Below are 15,042 nucleotides of genomic sequence, written 5' to 3' on the forward strand. Positions count from 1 at the left end.
AATTAGTGTGTGTTAATTAAATTAACAGGCATACTGTACACACCAGGGCAGGGGTCAACAACCTTTTTGAAAGTAAGAGCTACATCTTGGGGACAGATTCATGCGAAAGGCTACCAGTTTGATACACACTAAGACAATTATATCGATAGCCTACATACATTTAAAAATAATACACAGGTAGCGTACACATTACAAATTTACATTTTATAAATGCACTTTTTTTTTTAAATATATATTTCAAATAATAGTGCATACAGTGAATAAAAATAGGAAATTATTATTTGACTATGGCACAGTGGTTGACTGGTTAGCATGTCCGCCTCCCAGCGCAGAGGATGTGGGATTGAGTCCGGGCTTCAGCCTTCCTAGTTAGGTGGAGTTTGCATGTTCTCCCCGTGCCTGCATGGATTTCCTCCCACATTCCAAAGACATGCACGGCAGGTTAATTGAACACTAAATTGTCACTGGGTGTGATTGTGAGTGTGAATGGTTGTTTGTCCATGTGTGGTCTGGATTAGGTGGCAACCAGTTCAGGGTGTACCCCGCCTACTGCCCAAAGCCAGCTGGGATGGGCTCCAGCACCCCGCGACCCTTGTGAGGTAAGCGGTTCCGAAAATTGATGGATGGATGGATGTTGGACTATGGTAGATTCTACAGGATGTCCTTATGAACAAATCTGATCTTTTTATACCGTGGGAAAAAACAGAATAACTAGTTTAGGCTAGTCGACAGGAGTTTACATTGAACATTTGCATGACTCAGGATTCTTGCCAGTCAACATTCTAATTGAACAAAGACTTTAAAATAATGTGTACCATTTTTCTATAGAAAGTAGTGTAAAGTCAACGACATCATCATAAAAACTTTAAAGATTTTTTTTTGTCATTCAAATGTAAAATTAAGTTAACCACTGCATAAAAACTTAGCTTGCTCATGTCATATTGTGCAGTTAGACCCTTTCCTATATGCGGCAGTCAGGCTACTTTTTGTTGTTGTTGTTTTTTTTAAAACATTTGGCACACCTTTAAATAATAATCTAAATCTATGTGTGACGTCACGTCGCATGCTGCTGGACGGTACCAATGCGGCTGCACGAGTACGCTGTGCGTGCTCGTGGTCGTGCACGAAACGCTCGTGTCTCCTTCGTGTTTTTCCGTGCATCTCCGTCAAGCTAGTTGTTGTTGCTCGTCTGGCCACTCGGAGGGAGCGATGATGATTGACAATAATGGCGGCGGGTTTATTCTGACTTGACTCCAGCAGGGGGGGTAGGGAGAGGAGAAGAGAAGACGGAGAACCATCTCCGGGCCGACAAAGCGAACACCTCTAGGTGAATGTTATGCGACCGCACTGTGCAACTGGGATCCCCGAAAGGAGCGAGTATAACCGCAAAGACTTGGCTTGAGCAAGGAGGGGTTTGTCCATGCTAGCTTAGCTTAGCATTGAGGCTCGCTTAGCTTGCTAAGTTTGAGAGGTTAGCATTCTTGAGGCGACGAGGGTCAGCAAAGCAAACAATGTCGCCGCTTCGCCAGCTTTTCGCGTAATTGCTTTCCCAATTTCCAGTGGCTCGACGAATGCAGCGTTTGTTTGCCAAAGAAGACCCGATCTCCTCAAGCGACTAGCTTTCGCGGGGCTGTGCGCCTTCTGTTGCGGACTTGCATTCAAAGACTGCCCGCCGCCTTGTTGCTAGCTCGCTAACTTAAAAAGATCCGTTGGTGGATCTTTCTTCGTTTCGTAAATGACCACCGGCAGGAACAACCGGGCCATGATGGAAGGAGTCGGCGCGAGAGTGGTTCGCGGACCCGACTGGAAGTGGGGCAAGCAGGACGGCGGAGAGGGACATGTCGGCACCGTCAGGAGTTTTGAAAGTCCGGAGGAGGTGGTGGTCGTCTGGGATAACGGCACCGCTGCGAACTACCGTTGCTCTGGAGCATACGACGTGAGAATATTAGACAGTGCTCCGACAGGTATGTTTCTCTTAACTGCAGAAAACATCCACCATTTTCAATGACGTTGGATACAATAAAAACAAATTGTGCGAGGGGTTGTTTTGTTTACCGGGCCTAGATGGATGCAGACGGTCGACTGGCTGCCACACAATAAACTCAATGGAATGTTTTCACTTTTGTTTTGTAGTTGGACAATTTTCTTTGTGTATTCAGCACACAGGCAAATGAAACTCAGATTAATTTTCGTTACTTTTTGTTCAAACTCATAAACGCAAGTGTAACACATTTAAAATAGTTTACAAAATATATATATATATTTTTTAAATCATCACTTTTTATGAAATATTACTAACAACCAATGAGCTGAGTGGAACAAATCTGAACAGGTGTTTCATCCATGAATCAACTAATAAATTCCCAACACCATCCACGCCTTTCTGTGACTCTATCAGTCTCTGTTGCAACCTGCTGATAACAGTCAGTAAGATCAGAAGGCACTTCGTTCTGAGAACATCCTGTTTGATGCTTGGCATTAGCGGGGTTTGTTGATCAAGGTGGTGACTTGATCCCAGAGATTTTGGGTTCAAACCCATGCCATTGTGACCACATTGAAGTATCTTTGAGCAAAATACTGAACCCCCAATTGCCCCTAATGCTGCGTCATCAGTAGATGAATAAAAGTCAAATGTAAAGCGCTTTGAATGCCTTATAAGGTGGAAAAGCGCTATATAAATGACATAATATTTACCCTTACCAATTTTTATTAAAGCAGCAAATTTATTGGTCGATTTATTTATTAAACACCTGTTGTGAATTTTGTTGTTCAGCTTGTTTGATTACATAAAAATACAGAAAGATTTGGACAAGTGAATTCAAAATATTAGAGAAGATAAAATAAAGTTAACCATTAAAGATTGTAGTACATTTTAGGTTCAGCATTTCCCTCTGAGGTCCATTTAATTTTGGTTCATTAGTTTCAGGGTACAAACTGTTGCTTTAATGATGAAACCTTTATTAACTGTCAAGACAGGTCTACATCATTATTCAGTTCTTGTCAAATACGGTCCAAATACATGATACAGAAGAAGATCCAAATCAAAGTCCTTTGCTCACATAAAGCTGATCAAACTGGCTACACTAACAGGCAATAACAAATGTACAAAGTAAAATCAACATGCAATAAAGCACCACACTAATGATTAAACAAAAAGCTTTACCTTTTAATTCTGGCTGACCTTTGATCTAGTGAGTAAGGCTGCAGCTATCAATTTTTATTATTAATATATTTTTTATTGAATACTTGAGTATTTGGATAACATTTTTTTGCTTGATTAAAGAATAATTATGATTACACAAGATATATATATTTTTTAACTTAATGAACGTCCGTTGTTTTTTATTTGGAGATAATTCTTTTTTTCTTTTTATTTAAATTTAAAGTTTGCTTAGCAGCAAACCTCACCGCAATTCTTTCTTTTCTTTTTTCTTTTTTTTTTTTAAAGCATCCTTACTTAGTTATTGAACATGATTTCTGGTTGATATTTGTGGTAGCAGTCACAATATAAACTGGCACTAACTTACATCAGGAAGACGAGTCAAGGCAACCGTCATGCCATCACGCACTGCCGGGAACAATTTCAAAATAAAAGCCTACCAAGGCATTGATGTCCATTTATTTTTTGGTTAGCTATTTGGAAGGTGGCCTTCTCGCCGCATAACATGAGCAAGTGTTACTGCTGCTGGCATGACTGTCTTCCTAACATGCACACATAAATGGGTACTTGAGGCAGAAACATTTCCTTGAGCATTTCTTTTAATATCGAGGTAATCAATGACTCACATCATCCCTACTAGTAAAATGCCCTGCTAATTTGACATCCTGAGATTTGTCATCTTTTTTTTGGGGGTGTGAAAGGTATTTTCCGGGATATTCATGTGCAGCGACTTGCACCCACTTAACTCACCAACACTCCTCCTTGCCCCACAGGCATCAAGCATGATGGAACAATGTGTGACACTTGCCGTCAGCAGCCCATCATCGGCATTCGCTGGAAATGCGCTGAGTGCACCAATTATGACCTCTGCACAACTTGTTACCATGGCGACAAACATCACCTGAGACACCGCTTCTACAGGATCACCACCCCAGGCAGCGAGAGGTTAGTTCAGCTGACTGCGCTTAAAAAAACACACACAGACACTTAAGACTGGGTTACAATGCAATGTCTTTGGTCTGTCCCTTCCATTCTTCCTTCTCTTATTGGTGCGTCTGTGTTTATGTGATATTTGAGAATCTTTTGAGTGCGCCGCAGACACAATCTATCTGGGTGCTCCCAGCCCCTAGTTGCCAGGCAACAAACTCGCCTCGCTGCAATCTTTTTGGACGTAATATTAAGGTGGCAATTCCCATATATGGTGCATATGCCATAGCGGAAATAGTGACGTTGGATGACTTCCAAGTCCTTCTAATTTCAAAACAATGTTTTCCATGGGAAGTAATTGAAATGCAACGTTTTCCCCCCACAATTTTTAATTGTAAGATTACTTCACTGAAATGAGCCTGTTTTGAGGGGCCACACCCTGTGCGATGCTTCTAAGTGACCACATACCGCTGGGCCAATGAAGAGTCTAGCTTCTGTTACCATGACAACTTGGAGCAAAGCCCTAACTACAGCAACATCTACTTGCCATGAGCACAGTCAAGAATGTGTGTGTGTGTGTGGGGGGGGGGGGGAGTGAGCGGCCATAAAACAACAAAAGCATTTGAACTTGCGAAGGTAGCACTACATCATGTGTAACACAAATCCGCCACCTCCGAGTGGTCACTTTCCCAATCAGTTATTTGCTGTTTATCAGAAAGCTAAACTGTGCTACAACTCAGTGCAGCTCTGCTTTCCGTTTAGATTTGATGTAATGGGTCTTATATGTTAGGCTTACGGTAAAATATTGGCAAATGAACCATGAACTAAAGACCATTCATTTATCTACTTCAATTTGTTGTTAGCGTACTACTAAACACTTTGAATCACCACTACAACTCCACAAAATACTAAATTCTGGGTCAGTAAGCCGTAAATCAGATTACAACAGCAATGCAAACAAATCTGTGTCTTTATCATTTCAATCAGTAGACATCTGGGATAGGCTCCAGCACGCCCGTGACCCTCGTGAGGATAAGCGGTTTGCAAATTGGATGGATGGGTGATATGCACAGTAAATATGTGGACAGTACTTCTTAAATGGGAAGTCAAGTCAAAAATTGTCGTTACAATAATATTTTCTATACTTCTCCACTAGTTTAAATGTGGCATTGTGATTTAATGCTGCGTTTATGGAATACAAATTACGGTACTGGGCAAAATCCACCCATTTTTATTCATCTCAGGGTGGCCATTTTGCCCCTTGCTGTCGACTGAAATTGACATCACAGTGTCAAATGCTGCATTCGAGGATGGTCGGAAGTTGTATGTATCAGAGTTGTTTTTTCCCAGTTCCGACCTGAAGGCGTTTGAGGCGAAAGTAAACAACCAAAATGGCGGATAGTGATAAATTGTTTTATTTATTTTAGTCCTCAAAACTCATTTTGACCTCCAGCAAACTTGCCTTCTCACAATTTTGCTTCATTTCTTGTCTTTATCTTATTTTTATAAGCATTCCATACAGTTCAGTAGTTCACCGTATAATTTTATGCAGGGAGATAGCGGCATACTGTCACGAACGTTGTGCTACATCAAGTTATGTCGAATATTTATGAATAAAGAAAGCTATCTAGTTTTATACTCGAGTAAATTGTGTTGTACCATTCACGTTGTGTGTCTCCAAAGGGGTCGCCATTGTAGAGTGACGTCACTTGTAGTCTGTCGGTGAAGTCGGGGTCCTTTTTTGCCCCGCGACTTCGCAAGTGGAATTTCCGAGTTCAAGGGGGCGTTCCCGCATACACTTTCTGGTTTGAACTCTCAAAAGTCCGACATTCGACCATCCTCAAATGCAGCACACGGGCTCAGGTAACGAGCAATGACGATTCACTTGTTTTCTGAGTTTGGTCATGTGATGTTCCTTGTGAGACCTTCGACACTCAGATCTGATGCCATTTTCAGTCGACAGTAAGTAGCAGTATAAAGCAAAATGAGCACCCTGAGATGGATAAAAACAAGTGGATTTTGCTGCTTAATTCAAATTCTACAAACACAATTGTGGTTAGTGGGGCCACATAGAAAATATTGTTAAGGAAAGTTTTGACCTGACTTCCCCTTTAAGTACTGAACTTGACTGGATGCTACATAGATACATGTATAAAATATATACTACATACAATGGATGGATGAGCATACTGTATATATAAAACAAACAAAAAACATTTTTTTAATCCAAATTGCTGCTGTTGACACTTGAAATTGTGTTCACTACATTGCTATGTGAATTTGATTAGCTGAGCCTTTTTTCTGCAGGATAGCGTTTCAGTGGTTATCATTACATTTTCCCTCTTTGCCATTATCTTTGGTACTCATCTGTTGTGAAATCACAGAATACACAGTATGATGCACAAGATATGCTGACATCTAACATGTTTATTCCTGGAAATAGTATGCTCCTTCTATTTTATTTATTATTTTTAAAGACGATTGGTACTCTCTGTGGTTGAGTAGGTTTACTTGCCTGAGATTATGTTTTAAGCACACCAAGGCCTTTTTTAAAAATTTTTATCTCAAGCCAGCATCCCAACACAGAGGAACACATGGCCCAACAGACGGCGGTCTTTTCAAGCGAATACAACTTCATTTCCCCCTCGAGACAGACGGTGCACAGCACAATGGCTGCAGCGGTCGCACCCCCCCCCCCCCCCCCAGATCACACTAGTCTGCCAACGAGATGGGGTGGTGGGCCGTGGAGGGTTGTTCCACCATATTAGATTCTTTCAGTTCATTCTGAGGAGGGAGTGGTTCACGGTGGTGGATTGCCACTGTCCAGCTGCCATACAATGTTTGAAGTTGTATTGCTTTACTTTTTGAAAAATGCGCTGTGGCTACTTTTCACTTTTGTTTCCTTGATTATTCCTTCAAAATTATTTCATATATTGACCAACATCATGTTGCCATAAATGAGCATTTTGCGAGTCGTCTAGTAACCAATTTCAGTTCCAATTTCGGATTGTATGGAAATTGCAGCACATCACACCAGCAAGCAGCTTCTCTTATATAAAAATCATAAACATCATACAGCTTGAATTATTTGAGGTATGTGCAAAATAAAGATGACGACGATGGTACGTTCAACAGTGGTTATATTAGCCGCCTTTACCAGCAATCCCGACATTTTTATAAATGATTATTTGTACAACATATTGCAACATAAAGGAAATACTGTGGCCTAAACTTTTTTTTGTTTGTTAGCTATACATGTTTATTTTAAAATATAAAAACTATACAAAATGTATACTATAATAAATACCAAAATGAGGGGAAAAAAATGCTTAAAGATTAGTCGGAACATACCAGTACTTTCTTTTAGCACTCTGCTGATACTCAAAAGCAATGACTTGACTTGTATTCAGGTGCAAAAAAAAAAAGTGATTGGTACATTCCTAGTGAAGTCTAGTTTAGTACACTGATATTTCCACATATTGGCATACTATGATATGAATTTTAAAATCTGTCCTACTCGGGACAAACTTCATAAGAAACCCAAGTGACTCAATGGGCTGTTTTTTTTGGTGTGGGCAGAGTGCTCCTGGAGTCGAGACGCAAATCAAAGAAAATCACCGCCAGAGGCATCTTTACTGGAGGCCGGGTGGTGCGTGGCGTGGACTGGCAGTGGGAAGATCAGGATGGAGGCAACGGAAGGCGAGGAAAGGTAATGGCCAATTATACACCTCCAAAACACACGTGACGCTACGTAGCTTTTATTATATCAGTTTAAAGTGTGCACATACCTAAAGTATGACTTTGTATTTTTCAAATGTGGAAGGCTACGAATACACGTTGAAAGGAAGCCATCCTTTTATATTATGTTTTGGTGTTCGATAACAATGCCTTTCCTCTTGCTGATTGATATTAATCCTGACTAATGCTGCGCATAAAAGTCATTATGAAGTAATTCCGTTGACAGATGGGGTTGCACTTGTTGTCCACTATCTGTACTACACACTGACATTGACTCGGCTCCAGTCCCGAGCATATTTTAAGAGCCCCTCACGGCAATTTGAGACTTCATTTTGCTATGTTATTTAATGGCATTTCTCATCACTATTTTATGATGCCGGCAGCAGTTATCGCGCCCCACCCAAAAAAACATTATCGTGTGTCCTAATGCTTCGATGTACTTTTAGTGTAGCCCAAATATGAACTAAACCCATTAATCAATTACCTCTGCGAGGGGCTGAAAATAAATAGGCTACTGCATTTACTTAGGGCACATGTTTTAATGAATAAATTAATTTACTCCGGTGCTCTTCATCTCATGGCACTTTATTTACCTTATCATAGGTCTAGTGCCACAATCCATCCACATCCATCCATGACCTTGGATTTGGTCAACTTTCAATAACAAAAATTTACCATTGACATCATTCATCACATATTTAAACTAATGGCTATCGGCATTCTAAAACTTGTTTTAGCTGTAGGTAATATTGAACCTTTTTGTTTCTTTGTAAAACCAAAATCCTTTATAAGTCAAAAAATTATTAAGACATGCAAAATAATACTCTCATAAATAAGTAGGATGAAAACTATCAAAGAAAAAAAAAAGACCAACAGAAGAAATGTATCCTAATTTAAGTATTTTTCCCAAATGTCTTTTTAAAATTGAATTAAAACTGGTCAAACTTATAAAGGTGTTTTCAGTAGCATTAATTAATGCCCAACAAGTCAACCACCATTGTTGGAAGCTAAAACATAATGCTTGACTTTTTGATGACAAATAACAAGCATACCCGTTGTGTTTTCGTACCCCAAAAATCTTCATATATGTTCTGTCGTTAAGAAAAATGATTCATAATAAAATACAAACACAAAAATTAGGAAAGTACACAAATACGCATTTCTATTTGCATTATGCTGGCATCAGGCAGAATTCTCGTACCTCCACAATCATTTATAAAAAATGTACCTGTTTTTTTAACCATTAACATTGCATCGTCAAAGAGAGCAAGTCATTGTCAATACTTTAGATTGGTTAATAATTTGTAATAATAGCACACTTGTGTAGCATAGATTTAAGAAATATATAAAATGTATGAAATTGTAACACATGGGTTTTGGCCTAATTACAAAAAAATATTTTCTATATTTTTAAACTTTAAAATGGGTCAGTTAGACCCACAACTTAACTATAGGGTACAATTACTCCCGACCCAAAAAACAAAACAACAAACAATGACACTATTTGAATGCAAATTGTTAAAAGGTAATACCAAGTAGACCATTTAAGTATGTGGCCCCTAGTCTCTGAACTAAGCGTTCAACCCCTACCTCAGTACGTGTGTATCCCATAAACACTGAGTCATCTTTAAATGAGTTTGCCTCCTTCCTGCCAACACCATTCCTAAGCACTCACGTCGAGTTAATCCTTTGATGTTGGCATAGGTGAAATTATTTGTGGTGCACATTACAAACGTACAAAAATGAGTGCATCCAATAGTTACAGTTCTTCTTTTTCCTTAACAGGTGACTGAGATTCAAGACTGGAGCGCAGCCAGCCCTCATAGTGCCGCCTACGTTTTATGGGACAATGGGGCCAAGAACTTGTACCGTGTCGGTTTTGAGGGAATGGTGAGCACACAGACTGATACACACGCACAGACACACACACAGTGTCCTTCATACATCAGCTGTCAGGTGGCTTTTGTATTTGGCCGCAGGGTGGAGGCTCGTTTTTTTTTTCTCCCTCAGAGGCCTTTGTGAGAGCCACGCTGGGCTTAGCCACCATTGTATGTACAAGCAGCTGGAGGTGGAATCCATCTGCATGATAAAGGCAATCTGCTTTTTGAGGGTGGGGGGGGGAGTGAACATGGAGGTCAACCTTCAGGTGGGGAGGGGTATTGCGTGTGCATCTACACACGCGTCTCTGATTAAAAGCACGCGTCTTCTCATTGGTGGAGTTTGACTTCGTTTAGTGAAAGAAGGCGACCGGGTTTTCTGGTTGCATAACCGATTTGTTTTGTTATTCTAATGCAGTGGAACCTCTGAGACTGACCACTATCTATTCTAATTAGTAATACGGGGAATATAAATAATGTTTTTCAGGGCCATACTCCCTCCATTGTTAAGCCTTTATTAAAAACAATTGGAATAAATGCCCCCAAAAAGCCAAAGAAAAAGCAAAACACACACTTATTCCTTGCTTCCTGAACTGCTGTTCTAAACTAATGCTGCTTGTGACTTAGTCTTGTTTTGACAATATAGCTAACGTCTCTGTTGTTCACACAATCAAAAGATAAAATGTGTGCTATTGACTTGATACAGTAGAACATTCTCATGAGAGGAATGCGTCTTCTTCCCTTGAACTCCACACATCCATCCACACAGTGCCGCAACATAGCGCTTGCTGTCTCACCTCGTCGCCATGTTTGCTGATATTGTTGCACTGAGCAAGCAAACTCTCGCAGGCAGCAGCAGCTTTAGTGTCTGCGTTCCGTGTTTTTATTATTCATGCTTATGCCCTTGTGCGAGCTCCCACGGGCCACTGACTTACAGAGCCTTTGCTTCCTGTCTCTCGCAGTCGGACCTGAAATGTGTTCAGGACGCCAAAGGAGGTTCCTTTTACAGAGACCACTGTCCTGTGTTGGGTAAGTAAGCCAGCTGGCCTTGTTCTTTGGCATTATCAGGCCAATTCTCGCCTATTGCTGTGCCGCAGCAATCCAAGGGCAGCAGAGGTTCTGATGTAGTTAAGCATGTATGGCCACTAGGTGGTAGCACCACATTGTTGCTTGGTGTAAGTGCTGTTTCCCAAGGATTGATTTTTTTCCCCTCCCTCATGTCATACTAGCCTAAATTATATGACCTTAAAGTTAAATGGTGCCATTAATGCGTGTAATGTTTCTGTTCATGCAGTAAATATTACATTTATTATTTTTGGCCCCAGGTAGTTTATGGTTTATAACTACATTTCACACCAAGTTGTGTATGAATTGTTATTCTGATGGCTGGAAATATATATTTTTTGTTTCTTTTAGGTGAACAAAATGGCAACAGGAACCCCGGCGGTCTTCAGATCGGAGACCTGGTCAACATCGACTTGGACCTGGAGATTGTCCAATCACTGCAGCACGGCCACGGCGGCTGGACCGACGGCATGTTCGAGACGCTCACCACCACCGGCACGGTGTGCGGCATCGACGAAGACCACGACATCGTTGTGCAGTATCCCAGTGGGAACAGGTACGTTTTCCGATTCTGGTATTGAAAGTGAAATCAAATGGGATGTGTCAATGAAGCAAGTACATTTCACTGTCCACAGGTGGACGTTCAACCCCGCTGTGCTAACTAAAGCCAACGTGGTGCGCAGCGGTGAAGTGGCGGCTGGGGCGGAGGGAGGCACTTCACAGTTCCTGGTGGGCGACCTGGTTCAGATTTGCTACGACATCGACCGCATCAAGCTGCTACAAAAAGGCCACGGCGAGTGGGCTGAGGCCATGCTGCCTGTAAGTCTTTTGGGGGGATATGCATAGCGATTTTATTTGAACCTATTTCTGTCAAAATTAAGAGGCCCCGCCAAAAATCACCGTGTGTGGGGTACTTGAGATGACCACCATAACACAACACGACACCACACGCATAGCGACATCTGTCGCCATGAGAAGAAGACTAATCTGTTAAGTGCTGCATGGGAAATATAAAGAGAAAGTAGTAGAAGAACAAGTAATAGAAGAAGCTAGGCTAACTGTTAGCTGTCTGGGAACCGCATTGCGGTAACAAACTCATCTCCTTGTTGTTTTTGTTATGATTGCAAATTGCCCCATTTGTGGGACATTTAGAAGATGGTCAATTAAAAAGACTATTATTAAGATATTTTTGGCAAGTTTTGACATTAAGCAGCTCAAATGACGTTGGACATGTTATACAAACCATCAACTGTAATTGTACTTTTGTCCACCAACAGCGCAAGTTCCTAATTAGTTATTAATCTGCGTAATGTCACAATCTTGGAGTCTGTAGCTCGGCTAAATCATACAAGTTTTTTTGTGATCAGAAAAAAAATCACTCTCAAGTCTTAACATAACATAACACAAACCACAAGATAATCATACTAGATAATATTTTAGAGACGGCACCAATGTTATAGTATTTCTAAAAACCTAGAGATGGTGCTGTGCTTTTTCTCTCTCTCGCTATTTAAAGGTTTTATGGTGTCTTAATAAAATGTCTGACCTTCTTCTGTCAGAATACACAAAGGGTAAAGAATAAAAAAAACTTGTATATCCACTTGGTTCTTGAAATTGCTAATTTGTATGTAATGTACTAACCAGCTGAATCTGTTTTGATGTGTTTATTTTTTATTTTTTTTTAAATGTATTTTGGTTTGGCCGCAATGGAAATGACAATTTTTGAGGAATACAATTACCATTTGCCCCTTGGCACTGTCGCTCATTAGATAGCCTCTCATCAAAACAGACCTTTTTTTTTTGTTAAACTAATATATTTTTCCTTTAACGATCAGTCACGTCCTTTATCGCAAAGCATCATTGCCATCCAGAATCTTTGATGCAGCTTAATAGCAATTTATCTACTCCAAGATGCCACCTGTCTCTACCTAATGAGCCAGAGCAGTCTTTGTTATTGATGACCAGCACACACAAAGCTTGACAAACTCCACAAAGTGTCTCTTGTAATCTGGATTGAGACATTGTAAAACAATGTCTCTGTCGTGGCTTTGCTACACAAATGATGAATAGCTACCAACGTTTTGAGATGTATCGCGCTTTCTTTATATCCTTGACTAAAATGCATTGTCATCTTAATAATATAATGAGGTGATGTTTTATTGTGTTATTTGTCGTGTTTTATTTGCTGTGAGCTTTGTTTCATTTTCACGCCTCCCTCCCTTATTTTTACCTTATCTCACCATTCTTTTATTCACCCCCCCCCCCCCCCTGTGAATGTGTATATATCACATAGCCCTAAGACAACTATTTTAATGAGTTTTGTCGCAACATTCATCAACAGACCCTGGGGAAGGTGGGCCGTGTGCAGCAGATCTACTCTGACAGCGACCTGAAGGTGGAGGTGTGCGGGACATCGTGGACATACAATCCCGCCGCCGTCACCAAAATCGCGCCCTCGGGCTCCGCCGTTAGCAACGCCTCCGGAGGTTTGTGTCAACGGCACCTGTGTGCCATGACTTTGACACAGAAACTCTTTATGATGTTTTTTTTTTCACCTTCACTTTTTGTTTGTCCAGAGCGTCTCTCCCAGCTGCTGAAGAAACTGTTTGAGACACAGGAGTCCGGCGACATCAACGAGGAGCTGGTTAAGGCGGCAGCCAATGGAGATCTGGCCAAGGTGGAAGACATTTTGAAGAGACCCGATGTTGACGTAAGTGCCATTTTGCAACCACCCGGGGGCGCATATCGTCTTGGACCAGCCTAAACAGGCTGCTATAGAAATTAAACGTTGGCATTTTGGGACCCATTTTTTTACTCATCTCCAGCTGTACATGCTCATATTATATTTCTCAATAATAACCACGAGGCATTTCATTTTGTTACAGCTGGCTTGTGCATTTTAATGTGTCGAGGTTTAACCCGCAGCTTCGGGCTTTAGATATAATTTCTTCTTGAAATGACGATTTAATTGTGGAAAAATACAATTGTTTTGGTTTTTCGGAAATATTACTCATTCCGCTCGTTGGCCTTTGGATTGAGGTTGGCGAGCACGCGGGAGGCGCAGCTGGCTGCTGAAGGGCAAAAGTTTATGGTCTCCAAATTCAAGGCTGTATTTTTTTAGCACTCAGAGGTGCAGGAAATGAATAAGACAAGGACCCAGCTGGATTTTGGATGCTGTTTTTTTATTGTCACTTTTGACGTTGAGGACGCCACAAATACAGCGTAAACACTAGACTATATAATAGTGTTGCACCGAATATTTGGCCACCGAAAATGGCTATTTTTTGCCATTTTCGGCATTTGGCCGAAAGAATATAGCCGAAATAGGTTGTGATGACGCAAGCAAAAAAACGCTGCAAGTAAGCGTCTGTTTAAAGTAAACAGCGAACGCGGGGGTGATTGTCCGCCTCGGTATTCGCTGGCTTTTCACCGTGTGAGTTTGCACCGGTGTTTTTTTTTAAAATATATATATATAAGAGCCCCTCGAACGCTTCCACCAGCATCCCGGTGGCCGTGCTAAATACTTTAGCTAATGCTGGCACTATTGTTACAGTTTTAAACGGAAACACTTACCGCTATCTCCTGGTGGCGACAGACCTGTACAGGACGCTGTGTGTGACTTTGCAGTCCGTTCCCAAAGCCGATTAGCTGGTGTGAACAAATGTATTTATTTATTTTCAAAAGTTGGTGAATATGTGAATGTGACGATTTTAAGTGCGCCGCACCTTGTCTCACCGCACGCATCCGTGCTTGCCTGTGCGAACTACACTGACTATAAAGTGCAATCGCACCGACAGAAAATGCTCAACCCTCGTTTGGTGTTTAATATACCATTAGCCAACATGTCTGCGGTGTGGGCACATTTCAATTTATGTTGTGTGTGGGCACATTTCAATTTATGTTGTGATTTGTTAAAATGCCAGTGCTAAATAAATATTTAATAATAATATTATAATTTAATTAATTATAATAAATGCAGTGATAGTAAAAATTGGCATACATTTTTTTCGGGTTTTCGGACAAACATTCTAATTTCGGTGCATCCCTACTATATAATGCACGTCAGCAATATTTCATCTCCTGAGGTAGTATCGGAGCTAGGATGAAATGGTCATTGTGAGTGACTTCGCAATAGCCTTCCTCCTGGCTCCTTTCTTGTCGTACGGAAAATTGAAAAAGTCTGAACTAGAGTTAAACACGCTTAGGGCTTTATCAAATACTTGATAAGAGAGGTCATAAAAGTCACTAACATGGTCACACTAACTGTGCTTTTGT

General features: G+C 40.8%; 1 protein-coding gene across 5 annotated transcripts in view; it reads left to right on the forward strand.

The window, feature by feature from the left end:
• Positions 1 to 1,079: 1,079 nt before the first annotated feature.
• Positions 1,080 to 15,042, forward strand: part of mib1 (MIB E3 ubiquitin protein ligase 1) — a 65,213-nt gene continuing 51,250 nt past the window's right edge. For 3 of the 5 annotated variants that reach the window (XM_077557219.1, XM_077557220.1, XM_077557221.1), the window contains exons 1-9: positions 1,081 to 1,964; positions 3,934 to 4,105; positions 7,667 to 7,796; positions 9,611 to 9,715; positions 10,665 to 10,731; positions 11,119 to 11,323; positions 11,403 to 11,586; positions 13,109 to 13,253; positions 13,344 to 13,477. In XM_077557219.1, the coding sequence (XP_077413345.1) occupies positions 1,736 to 1,964; positions 3,934 to 4,105; positions 7,667 to 7,796; positions 9,611 to 9,715; positions 10,665 to 10,731; positions 11,119 to 11,323; positions 11,403 to 11,586; positions 13,109 to 13,253; positions 13,344 to 13,477 (1,371 nt within the window). In that variant the 5' untranslated portion in view covers positions 1,081 to 1,735. Of the gene's footprint in view, positions 1,965 to 3,933; positions 4,106 to 7,666; positions 7,797 to 9,610; positions 9,716 to 10,664; positions 10,732 to 11,118; positions 11,324 to 11,402; positions 11,587 to 13,108; positions 13,478 to 15,042 lie in introns of all 5 variants that reach the window. The other 2 variants (XM_077557218.1, XM_077557217.1) reach the window with 2 other exon arrangements.

Source organism: Vanacampus margaritifer, chromosome 2 (genome assembly GCF_051991255.1).
Source record: "Vanacampus margaritifer isolate UIUO_Vmar chromosome 2, RoL_Vmar_1.0, whole genome shotgun sequence".
NCBI lineage: Eukaryota > Metazoa > Chordata > Actinopteri > Syngnathiformes > Syngnathidae > Vanacampus > Vanacampus margaritifer.